Source organism: Oreochromis aureus, linkage group 7, assembly GCF_013358895.1.
Source record: "Oreochromis aureus strain Israel breed Guangdong linkage group 7, ZZ_aureus, whole genome shotgun sequence".
In the NCBI taxonomy this organism is placed as follows: Eukaryota; Metazoa; Chordata; class Actinopteri; order Cichliformes; family Cichlidae; genus Oreochromis; species Oreochromis aureus.
Window position 1 is genome coordinate 25,830,907 of NC_052948.1, and position 24,047 is coordinate 25,854,953.

The 24,047-nt window shown below is 38.9% G+C and overlaps 1 protein-coding gene across 1 annotated transcript in view; it reads right to left on the reverse strand.

Moving 5' to 3' along the window:
• LOC120441240 (cytosolic carboxypeptidase 4) overlaps positions 1-21,391 on the reverse strand; it is a 73,372-nt gene extending 51,981 nt beyond the window's left edge. The window contains exon 1 of the mRNA XM_039615576.1: positions 21,174-21,391. Coding sequence (XP_039471510.1) covers positions 21,174-21,255 — 82 coding nt within the window. The 5' untranslated portion in view covers positions 21,256-21,391. The remainder of the gene's footprint in view (positions 1-21,173) is intronic.
• Between the last annotated feature and the right edge of the window lie 2,656 nt (positions 21,392-24,047).

The window sequence follows — 24,047 nt, forward strand, 5'->3', positions numbered from 1 at the left end:
ATTAGAAGATTTTGATGACAATAACTTCTGAAATGTAATAACATTGAATTGCAGTTCTGTTCATCTGTATTTATGCATTTAAATGAACTGCTTAATGGTTCCTGGAAGTTCCGTCAATTTGTGGCAATTAACCAAACCTTTTAAACCCCCATTCATGGGCCTGTCTTAATCCCTCTCTGCAGACTCTGTTGTTCTTGTGCACAGTATCATGCATTAGCTTATTCCTTCTGTAGTTATAATTTAAACACTATCTTGGAATCATGTGGAAAGCTCTTCCTCTTAGGCTCTTCCACCTTGAAGCCACAGATATGAGAGCTTCGAAAGCAGCAATTTTCTCTGCCATTAATTTTTATAAGATTGTGTAAGCTCTGTGGTTTCATAGAGGTGTTGATGCCTGACTTCTAAATATATCTAACAGCTAACGTAAACACAGAATTTATCCAGAGAGGGAATCTGTAGTTCCAAACTGCCCCAATGTATAAGCCTTAAATTTTTGTCAACCAGCTTAAACTCAAGTAAGCATGCAGCTCTTGTTAATGCCTTATTGTTTTTTATTTTGTGAAAGCAGTAGTTTATATTAGCCAGATCCCCACCTGTTAAGTTCTACAGTACATAAAAAAATGCAATATCTATTTAAATCTATTTTTATTGCACTAAATGCTGTGTATGGTATCTTTATGGTATGTCCTTGAAATTAGACACAAAAATCATAAGAAAACAAAATGACCTCACAAATCAAGCATTGCCAATGTGTCCCCGGAGAAACAGTTGTGACATGATGGTAATGAAGACGGTGATGATGAAAATGGAAACATCAGCTGAGGAATGCTCAAGGTAATAAAAAAACTTACTTGTGTACAGCAGAGCAGAAAAGGCATTAATGGCTGCCCTAGGAAAAAAAACAGAAAAATGACGTCTGACTCATTTGAATCAACACCAAATTAAAATAAAAAAACGAATTGCATTTGTAATTGTCAAAGTAAATGTATGAGTAAGTATGAAATTAATTGACTTCTAAAATTAGAAACATCCTGACTCAGTGTTACACTGAAAAATTGATTCATCTTCGTTATTACTTCTAGGCTGGACTACTGTAGTTCATTTTTGTCAGGATGTCCTAAAACTCCCTGAAAAGCCTTCAGTTGATCGAAAATGCTGCAGTGAGAGTACTGACAAGGACTCGAAAGTTAGAGTATTTTTCTCCTGTATTGGCTTGTCTTAGCTACCTGCTAATTCCAGAACTGAATTTAACATGTTCCTTCTTTCATACAAGGTCTTGAATGGTCTTTTCTTAATGACTTCAGAGTACCATATTGTCCCAATACAGCACTTTGCTCTCAAACTGCTGGCTTACTGAGCCTGCCCATATGGAAAAGATATATATAAATCTTATAAAGTTTGTATCTGTCTTGTGTGAAACTTGTATGAAAAGCAAACAAGTGAAAACAGATATAAGATCCCATGAAAAATTATATAAATGAAACTTGTATGTTTTGGATACTTACTAAAACAATATATGAAAGTAATGAGAAACTTTCATGAGTAAATCATATAAGCCTTATATGATTCACTATATGACGCAAGCTAAAGCTGATCCAAGTCTTTTATAAGTTTTTCCTATTTCTTTTCCATATGGGTGTGGAACCAAGTAGAGTTTGGATCTGGGAAAAAGACACTTTCTATTCTTTAAGATTAACCTGAAAACTTTTCTTTTTGATAAAGCATATAGTTAGGGCTGGATTAGTTGACCCTGAATACTGCCTTAGATATACTGGTAACTAAGATAGTAACTATGACTGTGAAAATAACATAGATTTGTGTTCGTTTAATATACGCATTGAAGGACATTCTAGTCAAAAATGGCTCCAAGTGTTACTGGAGGTCAAGGTAATGCCATCCAGAGTAAGAATAATGTTTGTAAAATAGTACAAGAAAGTCAATTTAATCTTAATTTAGAAACAAGGCATTAGAGTCCATCCAGGTCTGTATGTCTTTAAGACATTCATGCAGTTTAACTAATCGGTGTATGTCATCTGGCTTCATGGATAGATAACGCCAGGTATCATTTGCATAGCAATGAGAATGCACTGTATGTTACGGCTTCTACCAATATTGCCTAATGTATTATGCATGTATAATTTAAACAGAATTGGTCCAAACACAGAACTCTGTGGTACTCTGTAACAATGCTTAGTGTTTGACTCTTCATTTACACGAACAAATTAGAGTTAATCATATTAGATAGCTATGATTCAAACTACTGCAGGGCAGTAACTTTAATGCCTAACACATTTTGTAATTACTGTGTTAATATTTTGTGATCTGTGGTGTCAAATGCTGCACTGAGGTCAAGTAAGTAAGTAAAATACAATACTTTTACAGGTAAAAATCACAATATACTTTAAAATAAAACCAGAAATAAAATATATCATAAGAATTAACAATAAAAAAATTCCATAAAACAACAATTTACCTAAAGGTTGTCTGTATGTCTTCAGCTGTTTTTAAAAGAATCAGTGGAGTTTATACAGAGTAAAGGCAGTGGAAGAAAAATCCACAACGTTGCCCAAAAAGTCATATCCCCATGAATTTTTAAACCGAGTATGTGAGGCCAGCAGGAATCTCCAACCCAGTATTACGGGAAAACATGTAATAGACACACCGGTCCACCATGTCCATTTCTTGCTTTGCTGCTTTAAAACGGGAAATGGACACGCATGCAGAAGTTGTATTAATGCATGCAGAAGTTGCATTACAAGCAGGGGGGAGATAATATCTTTAAAGCCTAAAAACACTTCTCCGTGACAGTGTACTGTACCTGGACTATAACAAAATCTCACTCTTTATAACCACCACCCTGCCTGTCATCTAGTGAGAGCTGGGACAGGCTACTGGTCCCACTGCAACCCTTAACTGGACAGGCGATTAAGAAAATGTATGGATTGATGCGGGGCAGTTAAATATTCTCATATATGGTTAAATGCGGCTTGTAGCTTAAAGAACTATGAGTGGTCAGTAAGACCAGTAAGACTATGAGCGGTCAGTAAGACCACTCATAAGAAGAGTGCTACATGTGTTTAGGTTCATAACTGTTTTGACAGTGACACAATTTTATAAGTTTGGTTCTTGATGCCATCACATTGTATTTCAAATCAAACATTCAATATATGATTGAAGTTCAGGCTTTAATTCAAAGGATTTAATAAAACCATAACTACTTATCCAAATATAGCCTGTCACAGTTGTCATTGGCTTTATTTATTATCGCAGTTCTCACCCAAAGGTTTCTCGAGGCAAAAGAAATAGGATATTCTTCCATGTCAGTAACCTGATCTCAGTCATGCTTTTCAGTATTGAAGACAGTACTGAGATCCCTAAACAAGCTGCAACTGAAGGCATCTGCAGTTAAAGTCTACCAGAGCGTCCCAAGGGAGTCCATGAATTCTGAACTTCAGCCAATCGTGTGCTGCAAAAATGTTCATCCAGAACAATTCAAGGGTCCAGCGCACCAGGCCTAGGGTAGTGTCTCGAGTGAGTGTCTGGTGAGCATCTGGTGGCTGGGCCAAAAAAAGCAACATGGGTCCGTCCGCCTGTGAGCCTACCATCTGCAGGAGTGGACATAGGGCTTCAGTGTTAGTGGATCGAGAGGTCCTGGCACTCCGATCCCTAGCTTCCAAAACTGGTATTACAAACAGCTAGCTATAATTCATCAACTATTTCTATAAACCACTTGAATAAATGCTGAAAGTCTGCACGTAAATCACACCTTGATTGTTTAATTTAGAGTCCACTGCGGTACTGTAGAAAGCACAATTACAAAAAATTGTGTCAAAAAAAATTAATGGATTCTGGATGAAAAATTGTTCAAAAACCTGTGGCCCTGACTGTAGCTATATGGTAAAACTGATCAGTTGAAAATGCAGAAATCCCTCAGGATACTTACTTAATAGCATGCAGATGCTTGGTTGTGTATTGAGGAATGAGGCGGTAGATGACATCCAGTCCGTGGTTTTCTCCTATGAGGTTTGCTGTAGAAACTGTAAAGAGAACACAACTGACTTTAGCTCTGTTACCAAGATTATCAACATATAAGTTTAAATGCAGAAACAGGTAAAGCTTCTGAAATACTCTCCCCTTAACATTTAAGGCGGAGGCTTTTCTTGTTAATGAAGAATTCAATAATAAAGTACTCTGGCTGACAATGTGTAAGGTAGGGTTTAGGATAAAGGTAATGTTAGGATTAGAATTTAGAGAAATAGCAGCCATGATTATTTTTAGGGTAAGCCCCCAGGATATGAATTTAACTCCAAGCTGGTGACAAAAACAACTATATTGTGTACCTGATGAACAGAAGACTTGGATCACCCAGAGGCAGGCAGCAGTTCTCCTGGCATGCTGGCCATTGTGTTTCAGCAGATTCAGAGTCAGCAGCACTGCACCAGCCTCTTCTGCTTTCATACCAATACGACGGTCTACATATATATATACATTTCAATGAATACACATGGTGACAGTAAGTATTGTGAAAGTAAGTTATGAAAATTTTAAGAATGCAAGAAGTCAAAATATCCAAAAATAACAGCAACCCCAATGAAAAAGTACTTAAAATAGTAGCATTCAAATATTAAAGTTATATGAATTTTTTCCATCTTTAGAATATTACTACGAGTGTAATTGTGATTATTATTAGCGGTGATATAGTAGCAGTAATAGCTCTACATAGTTACACCAAGCAGTGGTGGCTTGACATGGTGTAACAGTAGCAGATGGCTAAACATATCTGCATTTCTAAATGACGTATTAAGGACTAGCAATGACATGTAAATGATGAATTAAGCACTTGCTAATAATACCTAAGTGCTACCTAAATGTATTAGCAGTTTGCTTTGTATTTTCATTATAGACCTTTTGCTTTTTAATATTGCAACAGTATTGATTTAAAGTGTTGGTCAGACAAATAAGCACAGATATATCTCTATGGAAGCTTTTATTTGTACTGAACCACAAACATAGCTATCAGTGAATCAGAAACCACTGTGCTATTTTTGTTGATCATCTCACCTTTCCTAAACAAACTTTAAGAGTCAGTCTGAGAGTTATCACAATACATGTTGTTTTGTTCATTCCCACCTTTGTGTCCAACTTTAGCTAGCAGGTGCAGGAGTGGTATGAGTATAGTGTAGTTGGGACTGAAAGTGTGGCCATATTTGACCAGTGCAGTCAGCAGAGCCTCACTACCACCTTTCTTGATCATATAGTGGATGCGCCGATCTGTACCTGAACAGAGAGCAGAGGTTAGTGTTTGGCTGAGGGAGAAATTGCACAGAAACAAAGCTGAAACTTGGTGTTGGGAACAATGTCACATATCACTGTGGCAGTCCTGCTTATAGATGCTTACACCAGCGAGCGCTGTATGTCTCTGTGTTCTCAACTTCAGTTTCCAGCTCTCCTCTTTCCAGCATATTAGTAAATTGTAAAGGGACTGAAATATAAATAGTGTCTTTTTTTACTCTCACTGACTATTTAAAAAAATATAAAGGATGCTACAAGCCACATTCAAATGGGCATTCACCAAGTACTTCTATTTATTGCAAAGGACATTACTGCTCCAAATGAAGACTTAAACCTTAGTCATCCTCAGAATACGAGGGGTGTGACAGCCACAGATATCTTCCAAGTGCCCTCACCTTCTATTTCTGAAAAATCTTACTTATCTGATAATAAAATCTCATTTTTTTTCTTCTTTTATTTATTAACTTTTTTTGTGATTCTATTTTATTTTATTTTCCATCTATGTACTCAACTGTAATCAGTTTCCACATTTGATCTTATTATATGTCTATATATAGACATATCATTGCCTTTGTTACCTGCTGAAGTTCAGCCTCTGGCTGCTGGGCTGGGGTCTGAATACACTCAGCTTTGACATCACTGGGTTGTTGATTAGCTTCTTAGCAATCTGTCTAAGAGCCACAGTTCTGTTAGCAGTATACTGCAGTTGTTTCTGTCTTGGATGTTGTTTGGATTTAACCATTGCACTTATGTCCTTTCATGCAATAAAAATAAAATTAATGTCCATATCGCCTCTTCTCAAAAGCTATAACCCATTCCATATTTTTTTTACAAAAAAGAAAAAGTGTGCAAAAAAAAATCTTTTTTTTTCTTTTTTTTCTTTTTATCCTTCCTGGTGCATATATCTGAAAAAACAAGTAACGCAAGTAACAACATAATAGTAACTTTAATGTATTTACAGAATTTAGTACAGTAACGCATTACTGCATTACTGAAAATGGGGTTACTGTCATCCATTAATTTGGCACGTGCTAAACCCAGCCCTAGATGCAAACTGAAGTCAAATGAGCTCTGTTTTCTTCCACCTCCCAATTAAAGTCTAAGACCTAGCTACGGTGGCCGCTGTATGACAAACAACTGTGGCTGATATTTATCTGTATAGACTGTTACTGTGAGTGTGGGTTGCGACTCCACTATTTACCTCAGCTGTCAATATGTTAGTTGTCCGTGTTTTTTTTTTTTACTCATCTAAAACTTAGTGAAAAGTAGCCCCACTTCTGTCCAATAAAAGCCATATTGAAGTGAGCTATTTAGCTTTTAACCAGCTGTCATTGTTGTTTATGTATAAAGGTGCAGACACATATTAAAATTTGCCTCTCAGGAAAAATGCCTACGAGTTGTCCTCTCCTTTGCCCGTCGGTATACTATATTTGTAGCTGGTCTCTAGCCTCATACATAAAACGCAATTAGTCGGAACAGTGACGTTCATCTCGGCCATTTTATTCATGATGATGGGGCAGCACGGGGACTTCAGCAAACCGTTGCCGGCTCCTATATATTTTCAACTCTTTACCCCTTGAAAGCCTAGTAGGAGTAATGATTGAAGAACTTTTCTGAACTGAGGGGTTTCTGTCATATTTCAGACCTGCTTATAGGTTTCTGACTATGCAGCTACCCTTGGAAAAACTTGGAAACTTTATTAACAATCATCAATTCATGTTTTTATTGATATATATATATATAATGAGGAGTCAAAACTCATCTTAAGAGTACAGGGGAAGTCGTCAAATATCACCTTTATGGAGGAAAAAAGGGAATGGATGAATTCTAAGTTCAAAAGATTGCATCTGTTTGTTGGAAGTCGTATTTACACATGAATTTAAGTACAGTTATGAGTTCTTAGTAACTTAGTTGGGGGGGTTTTAGTATATTTAATAACAAAAACAGACTGTGCCTTTAAAGGCTTCGTGTGTTTATTGGCATTTTACATAGCACAACAACTTTTTTTATGTAAGGATGGAAACCGAATTGACAAGTGGTGAGAAGATGATCTTACCAGCTGACAGAAGTTCATCCAAGACACTGAGGATATTTAAGGTGCTCTCCACATCCCCGACATTCTGCAGAGACAACACACACACACAAAGAATATAATACATTTAAACTCACAAAATAAAAGAATAAAAAAGTTAGAATGCATCTAACCTACTTTTTTTTTTTATTTAACCAGGAAGATCCCATTGAGATTAAAAACCTCTTTTTTAAGGGAGACCCGGCTAAGATAGGCAGCAGCAAGTGTCTCACAATTACAAAAATTACTCAATTAAACACAGGCAGCAACAACAGACATGCAAAAATAAATGAAAAATAGAAAAAATTAATGAATTCAATAAAGATAAAATTCAATAAAAATCAAATAAAAATTCCAAAATTCAGTTCAGCATGTCATGGAATTGGTCACAAGGATTCTTAGTTTAGATTTAAAAGCACTTAATGAAATGAATTCAGTCATTTTCCAGTTGTTCTGCAGCTCGTTCCAAGCAAAGGCTGCTAAATGGACAAAAGCTCTTTTGCCAAGTTCAGTTCGGGCAAATGGAACAGAAAGCAACAAGCGGACGAAGAGAATAACGACCAGCATGTTTCATTGCAAGCAGGGAACACATATAGAAAGGCAGCAATCTGAGTATTGCCTTATATATAAAACTGTATAAATGAGAGTTCCTCCGACTGGCCAAAGCAGGCCATCCCACCTGAGAGTATAACTCACAGCAGTGTGTCTGAAATTTACGGTTAGTGATGAACCTCAGAGAAGCATGATACACAGTATCTAAATCAGAATGTGGAATCCATATACAATCCAAACAAACCAGCTGCTACTAATGGTTGTGGTTTTTGCACTTTTTTTAGTGACTGTCGCTACATATTGTTATTCTTGGCTTTGTTTGTTTGTGTTTGGTTTTGTTGAATGATTTCATCACTCAACAAAGCTGATTTTTCTTGCTTGTGTTTATGTGAAAGCGGAATGACTGCGATTTGTTTAGCAAATTCTCATGTTTTGTGAATCTACTTATAATTATCTTCATGTCATCAACTGTCAGGACTAAGGCCTGCAATCCCAAAGTTAAGCACAGTCAGCTGATTATGATCAGATGGAACACGGTGAGTGTAGTAGATGTGTTTCATGGAAATCCTGCATCCTGCATTGACACGTCCTGGAACACAGTGTGATCATAGCTTGCTTCAGGACTTTATATGCAGACAGGGCAGAAAGTGGCGCTGTCCCTGACGTGTTACTGTGAAGAAACGTTTCTGTAGCCTGTTGAAATCCTGGCTGTGAAATGTCTTCATATTAATTGCACTGGGAATATTTTTAGGCCTTTCCATTTTTTCCTACTTCCTGTTAAATTCAGCTCCTTTCATGGAATGGAGCACAAACTGTTCCAGTGGATGACACCATATTAAAAAAAACTTTTATACACACATTTCTCTTCCCCTTATCCTTATCAGGGTTGCGGGGGAGCTGGAGCGTATCGTGGCTGACTCGTGGCCTTATATACATAAAATGTGTCCAATATTTCCAAACTAATGGACGTTAGTATCTTAGTTTATATACATGTTTCTTATGTCACATGTACTCCACATGTACATGCAGATGGATTTTCTCAGAGATTCTCATCCCAAATATTCAAAACGATCCCACTGAGCAGAGGTCTGCTGGTCTTATCAACTACCTAATCTGGCTGATTAAATTCTGCCAATTCAACAGAAATCTTTTAAGGTGGCCAAACATCTCCCTCGTTAAAATGTGCGTTGTATGAAGAAACCTTCTCCAATGTCCAAATGAGGCCTCTGACGAATATCTGATGCCAGATATAAATAACTTAATGTGTTGCATCCAGACAGGCTGTTTAGATGGCCAGCAATCTGCCTGTTCAAATAGAAACTAAAGTCTTGTTTCCGCAACAGGATCTTCCCCTAGGGACTAGGAACCATTGGAACAACCTTAGCTCATGGTCACATTTGAGGTAAAAATATTTTGAGGTCTTGTGGGAGGCTATCTCATGTTTAATCCTCCACATTATTCTGTAAAATTCATAATCTTGAGTCTGATCTTGCCTCACTGCTTCTGCTCATCTATTTTCCAGTGATCCCACTGATCTCATTTGGTATTCCAGTGGAACAGACTGGGCTATACAAGAAAGACTCGAGATTTTTCTTGTGTAGTAGTCGATAAATATGTAAATGTGTGTTTTTTTACACACCACGCGACTAGAATTTTCTCAAATTGCATTGGTTTTTAGTTCTAGATATTTAGGATGAAAAGTAGTAAAATAGTACAGGCTTGTGTAGAGCAAAGATTGCTACACAAAGGTAATAACATCTTAAATAGGATAGACAGGTTATGTCAACTTAACCAGTTGAAGCAACTTGCCACTTTTCACTGCAACCACATGTTCCAATCTGAAGTGGGTGACAGCCTGAAAGCTGTAAAACAAAAGGCTATATGTTTGGTGAGGGAGCTTTGTTTTTGCACAGTCTTTACTTTTTTGTAACTCAAACCCAGCACCTCTCAGTGAAAAATGGGCACGCACAGCAAAGATGACCCATTACTCTGATGAAGAGAACTGAATGAGCCAGTATCTCAGACTGTCTACCCATGAAATATTTCTACCCTTCTGAAGTTTCACATTTTCAGAAGGGAGGAAATTCTGTGACAGTAATTAAATATGTCTGTTCCTGAGACTGTGATGCTCATCTGACAGGTTTTAGAAACTTCCCTAACACAAAATTGAACAATTATGTCTACAGGTTTGATTCTGCAGGAGCTGCTTCAATAGACAGTAACAAAAAATCTAAATATTCCCAATAATCTGGGAACCTTTATGAGGTCATTTGCAAACAACTTTAAGTCCACAATGCTATTATTATTCACAACTGGAAAACGTTTAAGGCAGCTGCTAATTTTCCCAAAGGCAATGACAAATGTTAACCCTGAACAAGGAGGTTAGGAAGGGTTTCGGAAGGGAACATAGAAGCACGCCTTAGGTTTGCAAAGCTGAAACCTGAACAAACTACAAGACTTCTGGAACAATGGGCCTCGTTTACTGATAAATGCATGAGAAATTTCTTACAAAAAAAGAGTTTGCAATTAAAATCATGTTAGATTTATGACATTATTCTGCTGTGTGTATATTAATAAATCACAGTCATTCCAAATCATACATACTGCCTATAATCCGCATAAAGCCACCGCTCCCCATTTGTCTATACAAAGAAACAGGTTCATCTAGAGGTGACGATGTAAGAGAGAAGTGTGGGTCGCTAAGGCAAAACAGAAGGAGAAAGTCTGAGAAGAGGAAGCTAAAAAAGAGGAAGCCAGAAAATGGACAACATTCTAAGTGTTTCCATGAGAGTGATGACTGTTTAAAATTAAGTAAATAACAAAGAATGGCTTCAGCTGATAAAAAAAAAAAAAAAAAGAGGAGAGCTCGATTTCATTTCCCCTACAAGAAAGAGGACAAGTAAGTGTGCTGTTAGCCTGCGATGAGAAATTACCTCAATTTTTTAAAAAAGAAAGAAAGATAAGATCATTTAAGTTAAGATGAGTGAGAATAATGAAATATATTTAAATTAAAAAGATAAAGCCTACGTCTTTACTTTTATCATTTTGTTTTCCTGACATGCTTTGTAATTTTTTTGTGTAATCCTGTACATTTTGTGGCTTATGATGTTTTATAAACTGTATACAATAATAATAATATAATAATGATAAAAACAATAACAATTTGGTCACTTTGGTCAGCCCGGTTGTTGTTTTTAAAAGTGCTTTGTAAATGAAGTGTTATGGTACTGTTATTATTATTAGTAGTAGTACTAGTAGTTTTATTCATTTTAAAGACTTGTCTTTACTTTCCCATAGTTAGGTCTTCATTTGGTTGTAAGTGTGGTGAAATGGACTTAAATGGACTAAATTTATTTGTAAAGTAAAATCAAATTGAGGTATGAAGGCCAATGCCTTTGGACAAACCAAACTGGAGATGCTTGGTGTTAATGGACAACACCACGTTTGGAGAAAACCAAATACGGTCTATCAGGACAAACACCTCATACCAACTGTCAGCACGGTGGTGGAGGGGGGATGATTTAAGCCTGATTTACAGCCACAGGACCCGAGAACGGAGCAGTCACCGAGTCTAACATGAACTCCTCTGTGTACCAAAATATTCTAGAGTCAAATGAGAGGCCATTGGTCAGACAGCTAAACTTTGTCTGAAATTGGCTGAAATGCTGTGATGAGACCTTCAGAGAGCTGCATATAAATGACTGCTCGCAAGCCTGAATGAACGAAGCAACACTGTAAAGAAGAATGGAACAAAATTCCTCCTCAGTGATCACTGAGACTGATAAAGTCCTACAGAAAATGATAGCTTCTGGTTAATGCTGCTGAAGGTTGTTCTACAAGCTTTTGAATCATGGAGTGTGCTTCATTTTTCACATGTTAAATAAATGATGTAATGATTGTCTGTCTTTGTATCCTTTAGCAGTAACAAAAAACAGCTAAGAGCTGCATAAATATGCTCAATGCAAAGCCAATATATTTCTTTCCTCGTTTGTTTTGTGCTAATAGGGGGGTGCTGAAAGAAACTTTCTCTGTAGAGGAGATATCCTGTATGACCACCTTTCATGACTTTTGAGGTTCCCTCAGAGGATCACTTAGTAAAGAACAGTCACTAAAAATTTTACTTTGAATTGTATTATTAAGTATGATTCAGCAACTCAGGGTTCATCTGCAGTCTGCAAAAAGATGGATTAGCCCAGGCTCAGTAGTCAGAATGTGTTGTCATTATAAATGTGAGGTTAATTCCCCATTTTTTTAAAGAATGATGTTGAGCCAGTAGTTCCATATAATGCCACCTGCTGTTTCAATCTCTCCACCCCTCCACCACCCAAGTTTCCAACTGTAGCCCCCTAGGGATGTTTTGTATCATATGTACCATCGGTCCCTTTCACCAATGCCTTAACAAGCACGTAGGTAGGTAGGTAGGTAGGTAGGTAGGTAGGTAGATAGATAGATAGATAGATAGATAGATAGATAGATAGATAGATAGATAGATAGATAGATAGATAGATAGATAGATAGATAGATAGATAGATAGATAGATAGATAGACAGGTTTTCATCACTGCTCCATGTGAGTGTGTTGCAGTTACATGTCTTTTATTTAAAGATCCTAGTGTAATGCAGGACCAAAGTTTATGTCCAATATTATTGACATTTTTTTTATGTCACTCAACTTTCTAAGGATCCAGTGTCAACCACAAACCAAATAATGTGAACATGATACAGCAATACAGCATATGAATGTGGATCAAGCTTGATGTACATTTGATACATGTTTGATGCAGCAATAACCTAATGCAAGCCTGCAAAATATACCACACGCAAAGGAAAAAAAATGCGTGTTTTAATACACACAAACCTCAGATATTCCTCTCAGTAAATCAGCTGAGGCAACCCAAAACATATTTTACTTTTTTGGGGGGTTTTCTCCTTTTTTTTATATCCCTAGCAGACTATTAGGGGCTCAGCATACATTAACGCTGATATGGAAGTTAAGTAACTCTTTTGATTTGTTATTTCAGTGTTTAGAACCAACACATCACATACAGGAGCACATACCTGCAGAGTGGAAAGGAGGACCTCTAAGCCGCTGGAGGAGCTTAAGGTGGCCGTCATACTTGGTCGACCTCGTCCTGTTCCAGTCAACAGATGAACGAATCAAAAGAGTGACAGAAAGGTGAGCAAACTTTTACACAGACAAACGACAAAATGAAACGGGATCATCAGTTAGGACTTGGACAGTCTGAGAGCCGAAGTGTCTCCTCAGCAACATGCAAGCAGTACTTCAAACAAACGCACACAGACACACTTATAGCATCAGTGTGCTTTTCTCTCTGCACAGGCTGTAACGATACTGTGTCTAAACACAGCGGAGTGACACTCACCAGGGCCAGGGAGGGGGCACGCATGCTGGTGTGTGTGTCATGTGCATTAGTAAAGTTGATGTCTTCCTGAGAGTCTGTGTCATTTCTGCTCAGTCTGTTTTACACGATCATAAAACACATGCAAAAACATAACAAAAAACACATCCCTCCTACCATAAAATACAAGAAAAGTATTTTTATAGAAAAGTGATTATATGTGTGCGTTATTGTGTTTAAGTGCGCACACGTGACTTTGCATGTGTAATCCTACCCCTCTAGGATAAAGAGCTCCAGAAAACATTTGTGCTGTGGTGCTGAGAAGACTGCCACTATAAAAAGGCTTTGACAAGACCAGCGGGGCAGCTGCAGGGCACAGACTATATTCAGTACCACCGTACTCTAACCCAGAAAAAACACTACAGTGTATTCACTGCTGCTTATCTGACTCAGTCTTAATAACTTCCAGGATGAAAGTACTCATCTATTGATCCATATAATAATTTATTCACCTTTAGATTTGTTCTACTTACAAAAAAGTGATACTGCACACACAATTAAATCAGAAAGGTGGCCAGTAAGGGAGACCCATAGATACAGAGCATTTTAAGCACAATGTGGTTTTTGACAGCTCTTCTGAAAAATAAAAATTTACAGCTTATAAAGAATGGCGGGTTGTAAACATTGTAACATTCAAATATCTATTTGGATGTTTTCTAGGCAACCACCTCAGTTTCCAGGAGGAGCAGGCTGCCGTACCATTGGTGCAGCACTGGATTTGAAGATACCAAGAACTGTGGAGAAAGAGCCGCTGACCAGAATAAACGCCTGACTGACCAATTAGGTAGCGCAGCCCATAACTACTTCACAGGTCAGAGTTGTTGTGGGCTTCTATGTCCCACCCAAAATCCACACCTGTGCTTTCATTGGTTTCATTCTGTTGTCCTCGTCTACCCTGAAGGAATCTATATATTATGTATCACTCTGTTTCAGTCACTACTTTCTTATCTTGTCAGTGTGTGTCTATGTGTGTGCAAACATATGTGTATTATGACTTCATGAGAAGAGTCAACATGCTTTAAAGTTCATATGGGCTGGAGAGCTGCCTTTGAGCTGGCTGGTTGAAAGTTGGGATTAAGGATGAACATTCTCAACCACTGTGCCCTTCAGCTTGTGTCATTCTGTCTCTCTGTTACTGCCTCTCACTGGCTTGCTCTCTCTCTCTCTCTCTCTCACTCTATCTATTTCACAAACACACACACACACACACACACACACACACACACACATAGGCAATAAAAAAAAAATCACATCAACAACTGAAAAATGCCATAACATTCCCATCAGGAACTCCTAATCCACAGGTGAAATCAAAGACATACTGCTCTCCCAGACAGGATTCCCTTGGCTTGACACAGCCATATGTTGCACACCCACGCACATTTCCACAATAATGAGGGGAGAACCCTGAGTGTTGCTCCAGCTGTCTAGTTTCACTGATGCCTTCAGACAGCAGGCTGGTACACTGATATGCACGTCTTGGCTTTCCATGTATAACTCATTTGAGCAGAGCAGCACACGTAGACGCTCACAACTCACTACTGCTGTTGTTAAACCAGTGGTGGTTTTTTTCATTTTCTCTCAGTAAGCCTGTTTGATGGTATTTAGAAACATTCCATTTAATTTTTTATTTACTAGTTTAGTTTTCAATTAAAACTTATAGAAAAACAAATGTGTTTACTGCTGCAAGATAATAGACTGTAATAGCTAGCTAAAACCTGTTCAGCAAAATGTAACCAAACACTCATGAGCATGCAGTCTATTTCATTTTCTCATTGTAATCAGTGTATAAATTACTGATAACACACAGGTCAGAAACAAGAAACACTATTTGCCCACTTAATAAAATGTCATAGTAAAGTTACATATTTCCAACTGAATAAAAGCACTATTAAATGACAGGTGACAAACTGATTCAGTAATATCATTATTAGGGTTGGGAATTTAACACGTTAATTGTGATTAATTTATTTGAAAAAAATGCATTAAAAAAAATTAACACATTTAATCGCATTCCAAGCAATGGGGAACTTTTGTCAATGCATGATTTCCTGGTATACAGATTACACTGATGCACACAGCTTCAAAAATGGAAGAATCACAAGAAAGCGCGTTGATCGGAGACGAATTTCATTGCAAAAGACTGCTCGACGGAAGCCTTGATAAAAGCGTGGTTTTGTGCAAACTGTGCAAAATGGAGTTTGCATACCACTGAAGCACTTCAACCTTACAGTACTATCTAAACGCAAAACATGGGTGCTGTTAGCGCTAGCAGTTCAAGTACCAACAAAAGGTGTCGGCACCCCAAACTTGATGAAATGACTGGCTTCAGGACCAACATTAGTACGGCTTAATCGATAATATTACAGATCTGCATGAAGTCAGGGAGGGGATTCAGGCTCTGGAGCTAGCTGAACGCGTCCACTCCCAGGTTCCCATGCCCCAGCAGCAGCTGCCAGAGCTTTCCACTCCTGCTGGCCGTGCCTCATCTTTGCCACAGGTTTCCACGCGTGCTCGTTCTGCCTTGTCTCCGCCAAAGGTCTCCTCGCCTGCTGGTTCTGCTTCGTCTCTGCCAGAGGTCTCCGCACCGCCATGTGTTTTCTCTTTTTTGGATTTATGGACGTTTGGTTTCTGCTTGTTGGACATTTGGTTCCCAACTTCACATGAATAAAGGTTAGTTTGTTCATTAAGTTTGGCTTCAATTCTGCATTTTGGGTCCAAACATGCCAGGTTGAGACATCAGTGAACTGATATACTGATGTATCATTTTGTTCCCTCCATTTGTTAAGTTTTGCCTATGATCTTCCACATTATCACCATCCCTTCAGTAGCAAAATGTACCACAATGACACAGAGACAAAAACAAGCATTGTGGTGAGTTATACTGTAAAGATATCTTTACTCCAATCAAAAGACCAAGACCAAGAAGCCCTGAATACATGTGTGCTCTGCCAGAAACAAGCAGGAAAGTCTCCACCAGGCCCCCACCGAGGCCAGCCAGCACATCCTGGGACCATCCACGTAGCATGGGCATTGTTAGGATTCAAAATATTGAGGAGGGATACAGGAGGAAAATCCAAAATAACAACACTGGTCCGGCCGGGTTAAGTCAAACGATGATTTTAATGAACACAGGTGTGGGAGATGTACACTGCAACACATCAGCTGTAGATCTCTCTCCAACAATACACAAAAAGTTATTTTATATCATCAGGGAAATTTATAACGCCCCTTCATGCGTTAAGCAGATACAATACATGCATACATCAAATCAAAACCACAATTCTGTTAACGACTTTTGACATAGTTTGAAAAGAACATCGCCTTGTCCCCATCCCAGGTGTCTTCCTGTCGCCGCCAGACACCCGCTTATCGTCTGGAACATCAGGCACACATTCTGCAACAAATTTTGCAGTCACAAGCAAAATATGATTAAACTTTCACCTATAAATGAGTCTATCTACTGTGTGGGTGTGTATGTGTCGACCTTAACTGCACTCAGTTTCACCTCTCACCTCACCAGCTAAAACTTGCAACCTTTCCACCAGACAGAAGGCCCGCACGTACACAACTGAAACTATATGTGTAACATATTGAATAAATGTTTTAATCAAATGATACCACTTAAAACTTAATCTTCTTCCTAGTATAAAATATAAATGGATAACAGATAATAAAGAATAACATGATATAAGTGTGTTGTAAGCGTGCATGCAATCCTTCCACAGCTCTAGTCAACATCACAGTAGATTGGCTGATCATAACGCCAGCCAAAAGCTCTTGACCCTCAATTAATGGACTGAGCCACAACTCTTTTATAGGCACAGAATGCAATGTGCTTAAAAATTGATTATAACCATTCCTGTAACAAGGCCTACATGTTGCCAGTATGTTTGCGCTTCTCAATATGGTCTGAAGCTATATCTTGTTAATACAATATGTATGCTGCTGGTTATATGATCGCAAAGAACATTTTCCTTAATCCCACAGCATTCAGAAAGAGGGGCCTACAGCACAGAGGGACAGCGAACAGACCCAAAGGAAAATAAAGACACCAGCCAGCACAACCACGTTGGTGAGGCACAGGACTACCAGTCCCACCGATATGTCTGCCAACTGGTCCAGTCAAATTGGCGAGGCGAAATCAAGCAACTGGAGGGAGGTGGGACAGTGGAGGGGATGGAACAATGCCTGCCAGACATATAAACGCAAACTGCATCAAGGTCACCTCATGTCTGGCAGAAGCAATCATGATCATCCCAATCCATCCCCTCCTCAACCCCAAAAAGGGCCAGATCCCACCATGACACATAGATCTGAGTCGCACAGCGCCTAGGTCACCTGACACACCCCACAAGTCCCATCCCTAATTAGCACCCCAGGCTAGGGAAAGCATCCCCAGCCCCTAAGAGGGGCAGAAGCCGGGGGGGGGGGCATTAGGACCCACACCACGAGGCCCAGCCAGGCGGGACCCAGACAGCACCAGCAGGCACCACCCCAGAAACCCTGGGTCTGAACAGGGGCCCCGGGATCCAACAGTGCACAGGACCGAACTGACCGAAACTCCATCAACATTTCTATAATGGTTAAAATGTTAAGAAATTAATGAAGTCTTTACTAGTTAAGGTTGCACGAATTCTTCACTTAACAGAGTGCTGAATTTTTGTCAGACTGACTACAGTGCTGAAGAGAAACCTAGAGCGGTTGTTCTTTTCTTCAATTAGTGATGAATCGTAAGATGTTCTAGCTTTACAGAGGGCTTTTTTTTATGGAGTAACAACTATAGCAACAATTTTCACAGGTTAAATGAAGATCTTCTGAACTAGTGAGATGCCATTTTCTCTCTAGCTTTCAATTTACCTGCTGTAAGATGTTGATAATGCATTTTGGAGTTACACCAGGAAGTCAAGTACTTCTGATGTGTGTCTTTCTTTTCAGTTTTTCAGAACAAGATAATCAGCCTCTCTGGGAGTACAGTTCAGGTAGCTGCTGTGCACTGTATTGGCACATTATTGGCACATGGCATTGAAAAAGATAATAGTGTATTAATTATCCCCCCACCACCACCACACACACATACACACATATTCGCACACACACACACACAAAAAGCTGTTTTGTTAAAAGTGAATAATTAAAAATGAATAATAACAATAACATTAGTTTGTTTTTTGTGACCAGTGACTCTGACTGTTTAAAATGAGCCCTTCAGCCTCTAGGGGCTGATAGTGGACTGTCAGACTTATTTATTTACTCATGATTCAACAGTTCCACAGTCCCACGGCATCTGAAGCATGCCAGTTTTCAAGCCCATGCCACCCCCCACCCCCACCCCCCCAGATGTAAATCACACTGCAATGGAAACTTGAAGCAAAGGAGGCCCTTTCCGATTGAATGTACCTACAAATCACCACCCTTATCCACACGGGCTAGATGATCCAGACTGACAGACAGAGCCAGGGAGAAGCAAAAGGACAGATATGCATTTACACAGCCTCATTTCACATTATAGTAAATGAAATGTTATTCAAGAACAATATTCTCCTTCAGTGTATCTGCATTACCATAGCACTTTTCTAGTCTGACTGTCCATTACTGGACAGTATCTCAAAATTTCATGGTAAAATGAAGACAGCCATACTGTTAGGTGTAGTTGTACCAAGTGAAAGAGTTTTTTTTAAAGAGGGGGGCTGAGAGAGGAGCTCGAGAAGATGTAGAGGGTGAAGACAATGTTTCTGTGGCAATCAAAGCACTCAGAGCAGTGACCCCCAAACTGGGCAAGTGGCTCCAGCAGATCTCAGGAACGACATCCGGGATCTCTGTCCTAGGAACGACAAAGATACTATGCTCTCAGCTCCCAGGCATCTGGTAGTGGACCTCAGGTCTTTAAAGGACCAACAAAGACCGTTTGCAGGATGAGTGGGAAATATATACATACATATACAGGCATAAAATTTCAGCACCTTTGAGTGGGTGGGATAGATTAGGGAGCAAGTGAACAATTTGTCCTTAAAGTTGACGTGTTAGAAGCAGGAAAAATAGACAAGCTTAAGGATTTCAGTGATTTTGACAAGGCTAATTTGTGATGACTAGATGATTGGATCAGAGCATCTCCAGAATTACAGTGGTGGTATAATATCCATCAAAAGAAGTCCAAGGAAGGAAAAGTGGCAAACCAGTGATAAGATCATTGGTGGCCAAAGCTCACCAACACACGTAGCGAGCGAAGGCTAATCCATGTGGTCCAGTTCAACAGATGAGCTATTGTAGTTCAAATTGCCGTATAAGTTAGTAGTTGTTCAGCCCTAAGCATATCCATCTTCTGTTAAGTCTACCAGTGATCCATGACAGAAAACAAACAAAAACTATTGCAAGGCCTCCCCTCAGTTGAAGGGACTCATTCAGTTAAATTCAACTTTATTTCTATAGCACTAAACCACAACAACAGTTGCCTCAAAGCCCCTTATATTGTAAGTTAACATTTCCTCATGTTTATTGACTCATGTTCTCCATCTATAAGAATTAATGATGTGTGTTGAGTGGATTCATCTTCAGTTGTAGTTTTACAAGACTGTCAGTGACACTGTTGGTTTCTAAAATCTGGTGAACTGCGTTCGCTAACTGATAACTAGAAAGAAGTGTACGAGTCACTGACATAATTCTTATGATTCTAGATAACTTATAATATACACAGAGATCTGAGATCATTAAAAACAATATCAAACAGTAAAATCAGACTGTTATCAAGTAAACAGTATGAGATCCTTACCAAAACATTAAACCGTAAATAAGAGTGACAGTTTCCTTGACTACCCTATAACATACTCAAATCACTTATGTGTCATTATCCCACTGGATGCTACTTTGCTCCTCTCTGTTATGCCTCTGATCTGACATCTTATTACTGTGGAGAGTTGACACAGCATGCACAGTAACATTCAGCACATAACAGCCACATAGCAGAGATAGCACTCCAGTCTGACTAGCACTGGAGGCACTAGATCTTTTCAAGCAACCTTTCCATGAATACAGAAGCAAAAGCTGCTTTTCATAACTGGCATTCTTTGCATTTTGACACTCACAGCTGCAGTTTGTTAGTATGACTACTTCTTTCAGTATAAGTGATTGTAATGGTAAATATTATATTTAAATTATTTATTTATTGAGTACCCAATCACAGCAGAAGTCACATCTATGCACTGGTGGTCTGGTTCAAATGTTTATAAGTAAGGAAACTGAGATTTGTCTGTGGAAAAAAGTTAAACTATTTTATGCATTAAAGAATGTGTAATGAATTCCAAGCTGTAGGGTACACCACAATTAAATTTGTCAGCTGCAACTGAACGCTCTTGCAAGTAATGCCAAGTCAGAATTCTGCTTGGCCTTGATGTGTACAAGCATACAGGCACTCATGCCAACCTTACACAGGCTGCCAAGTCAACTCCACCCCCGCCCCCACTCCCTGTCCCTATTCTCATCAGGAGAGTAAGCATAGACATGCAATCCGTATGTTTGCATATGCATGAGAAAGTTTCATTTAATCCTAGATTAATTTTACTGCATTTTAAAGAGCCCCAGAGAGTCACCAGAAGGACACAAGAAAGGACACAAGAACATCCAATAAATGGTATGGACCCCACAAGTTTTGATTTCAACCTCAGAGGAGTAACAGAAGTTCAGTCTTTCTCTTTACTGCAGTTTGCATGAAGTTCATTGACAAATAAAAGCTATTCCTCATAACTTTATTGTCTATGGCTTTTTTTAAAAGGTATTCTTAATTTCAAATGAAAATACATGTGACTGATACACATGTACACAAATACACTTAGTCTTACCTACCTGTGCAGAAGCCTGTATAGCTGCCATGCAGATCTCTCAGAGTACCATTCCAAGTAAAGTGATTCTGGCCATAAACAGACATTGTAACTGCTTCCACTGATTTCTGTTAACAGCTGCCCTGTTTGTCTGGTTATTTATTTGTCAGTCTAATCCACATACGCTGGGATCTAACTGAAAAGATGGGAAATAAAAAGAGATTCTTTCCTTTCCTTTCTTGTTTTCTCCTCTCACTTGGTGTTAGTGTGAAGGAAACCTAGTGTAGTGTGCACTACTGGAGGTAGAGGGTGTGGAGTCAGTAGCACTCATAAGCGCCTGATTGGGTGCCCTTGTGCCCTTGTGTCTTTTGACTGCTGTTGGTTAGTAGCCTAAATGTGAAACAACACACCAGTATGTGCCGAAGGACAGGTGGGGTGAATATATATATATATATATATATGTGTGTGTGTGTGTGTGTGTGTGTGTGTGTGTGTGTGTGTGTGTGTGTGTGTGTGTGTGTGTGTGTGTGAATGATTGCGTGCATGTGTACCTGCGTTACTTATACATGCTGATTTTCCACACTCACACTGAGGATACCCACCTTTGTCTCTGGAGAGAGGTGGGAGATGATCATTGCATATATACATACACATACATATATATATATATATATATATATATATATATATATATATATATATATATATATATATATATATATGTATAGAGAGAGAGAGAGATGATGTATGTGTGTGTGTATATATATATATATATACACATATATATATGTGTGTGTGTGTGTGTGTGTGTGTGTGTGTGTGTGTGTGTGTGTGTGTGTGTGTATAAACTTTGCTTTACTATTTTTTCTTACATTATTTCCAGACTTTTGAATAAAATTTACTATACAAGCTGCACGCTTTTCATTCAAACCATTCAAGACCCTTGGATAAATTTTTTGCTAGAGCTTTCAAAGCTTTTTCTTCCGCAGGTGTTTTAATTGGTCCTTAATCTTTCAAACTTTTTTGGGTTCTCACACTCTCAACATTAGATTTCAGGATTGCAGCCTTTACCTTCTGGGCTTTTAGGATTGCATGTCTTACTTTGTCTGTTCCTCATTTATTTGCGGTTATATTTTTGACACCAGGCTTTAGGGTTAAAGGTTGTTCAAGCTGAATTTGTTGTTTCTTTTCAGCACGATATTTTCTTACTCTTTCCCTTGTTTGTTCCCTAATATAAGCCCATCATTTCTGGTCTTTCACTCAAGTTCCTTCTCTGACTTCTTTCTTTCTGTTGTGTTTCTCTGCAGCTTTGAGTGAGCAGTCTCACCCAGGATGGCATTACCTTGGCCTACAGTAACACTGTGAGATTTCTTGGAGTCGTTTGTGATCAGGATACGTCCTTCAGTGTGCACATTAAATAAATATGTAGGACTTTCTTCCCTTGTGCATTTCTTCCATGCACAATATCTCTAACATTAGAAACATCCTGTCTCCGAGTGATCCTGAAAAACTAGTTTGTGTTTTCATTATTTCTAGGCTGGACTACAGTGGTCCCTCGCTATATCGCGATTCACCTTTCCCGGCCTCGCTGTTTCACGGATTTTTTTTGTGCAATTTTGCATGCTTTTTTTTTTTTGTACAGCGCATTGTGTTCTGCGTCCTGATTGGCTATAGACCATTGTAAATCAATCTCGTGCCATGTCTCCTGTACAGTACAGAATTCAGCTTTTCAAGTTTACATAAATCTTCGATCGCTAGCAGTGTGACTCTGAAGTGCTGTACTGTATGTTTGTAAGTTTTCTCCCCAACAAACACAAAAATGTCGACGAAATGTTTTGCACCATCAAAGGCATCGCGGGTGCCTTTGGTTTCATCCTATAATACTGGACTTAATTTTCTACGAAGGTTTGAACTTTGAGAGTGTTTAAACAAGAGAGAAAAGTGTTAAAATGTTCATGCCTGTCTGAGAAAAGTGTATAAAGTGTGTAGTGAGGGGTTTTACAGCTTTAAAACATCTATAATAACAGTAAAAAATAAAGTTGGCTACTTTGCGGATTTCACCTATCGCGGGTTATTTTTGGAACGTAACTCCTGCGATAAACGAGGGACCACTGTACTGTAATTCGTTATTATCAGGATGCCCTAAAAACTCCCTGAAAAGCCTTGAGAGTACCTGAGAGTACTGACAGGGACTAGAAAGACAGAGCATATTTCTCCTATACTGGCAGCTCTTTATTGGCTCCTTGTTAAATTTTGAATGGAATTCAAAGTTCTTCGCCTTATATACAAAGTCTTGAACAAGCAGACCCCATCTTATCTTAATGACCTTATAGTACTGTATCACCATAACAGAGTACTTTGCTCTCGTACTGCAGCATTACTTGTGGTTCCTAGAGTATTTATTGTAGAGTGAGAGGCAGAGCCTTCAGCTTTCAGGCCCCTCTTTTGTAGAACCAGCTCCCAGGTTGGATTTGGGAGACAGACACACTCTCTCTACTTTTAAGATTCTACCTAAGTCATGGTCCATTCACGTCCAGTCCATGCTTCAATGCCGGTTATGTGTCAAAGTAGAAATATGTGAGTTTCGTTCACCCTCAGTCACTTCTTGGCTACATTCTAGCAGGAGTCCAGGTGAAGACAGACCTAGCTAAGGTTCTAGCCGTGAGGGAATGGCCCACACCAACATCCGGGAAACATCTTCAATGTTTTCTCGGATTCGGTGAATAGATGTTTTAACTCAACCGAAGGGGATCTGTAGAAGGGGGATCTTGGTGGACTTGAGATGAGTGAGCGGTGCGGCTACCTGGCTGTAGTTCCAGATGAAGCAACAGTAAAAAATCTGCGAGTCCGAGAAAACATTGAAAATGTTTCTAGGACATTGGTCTACTTCTACTACAAA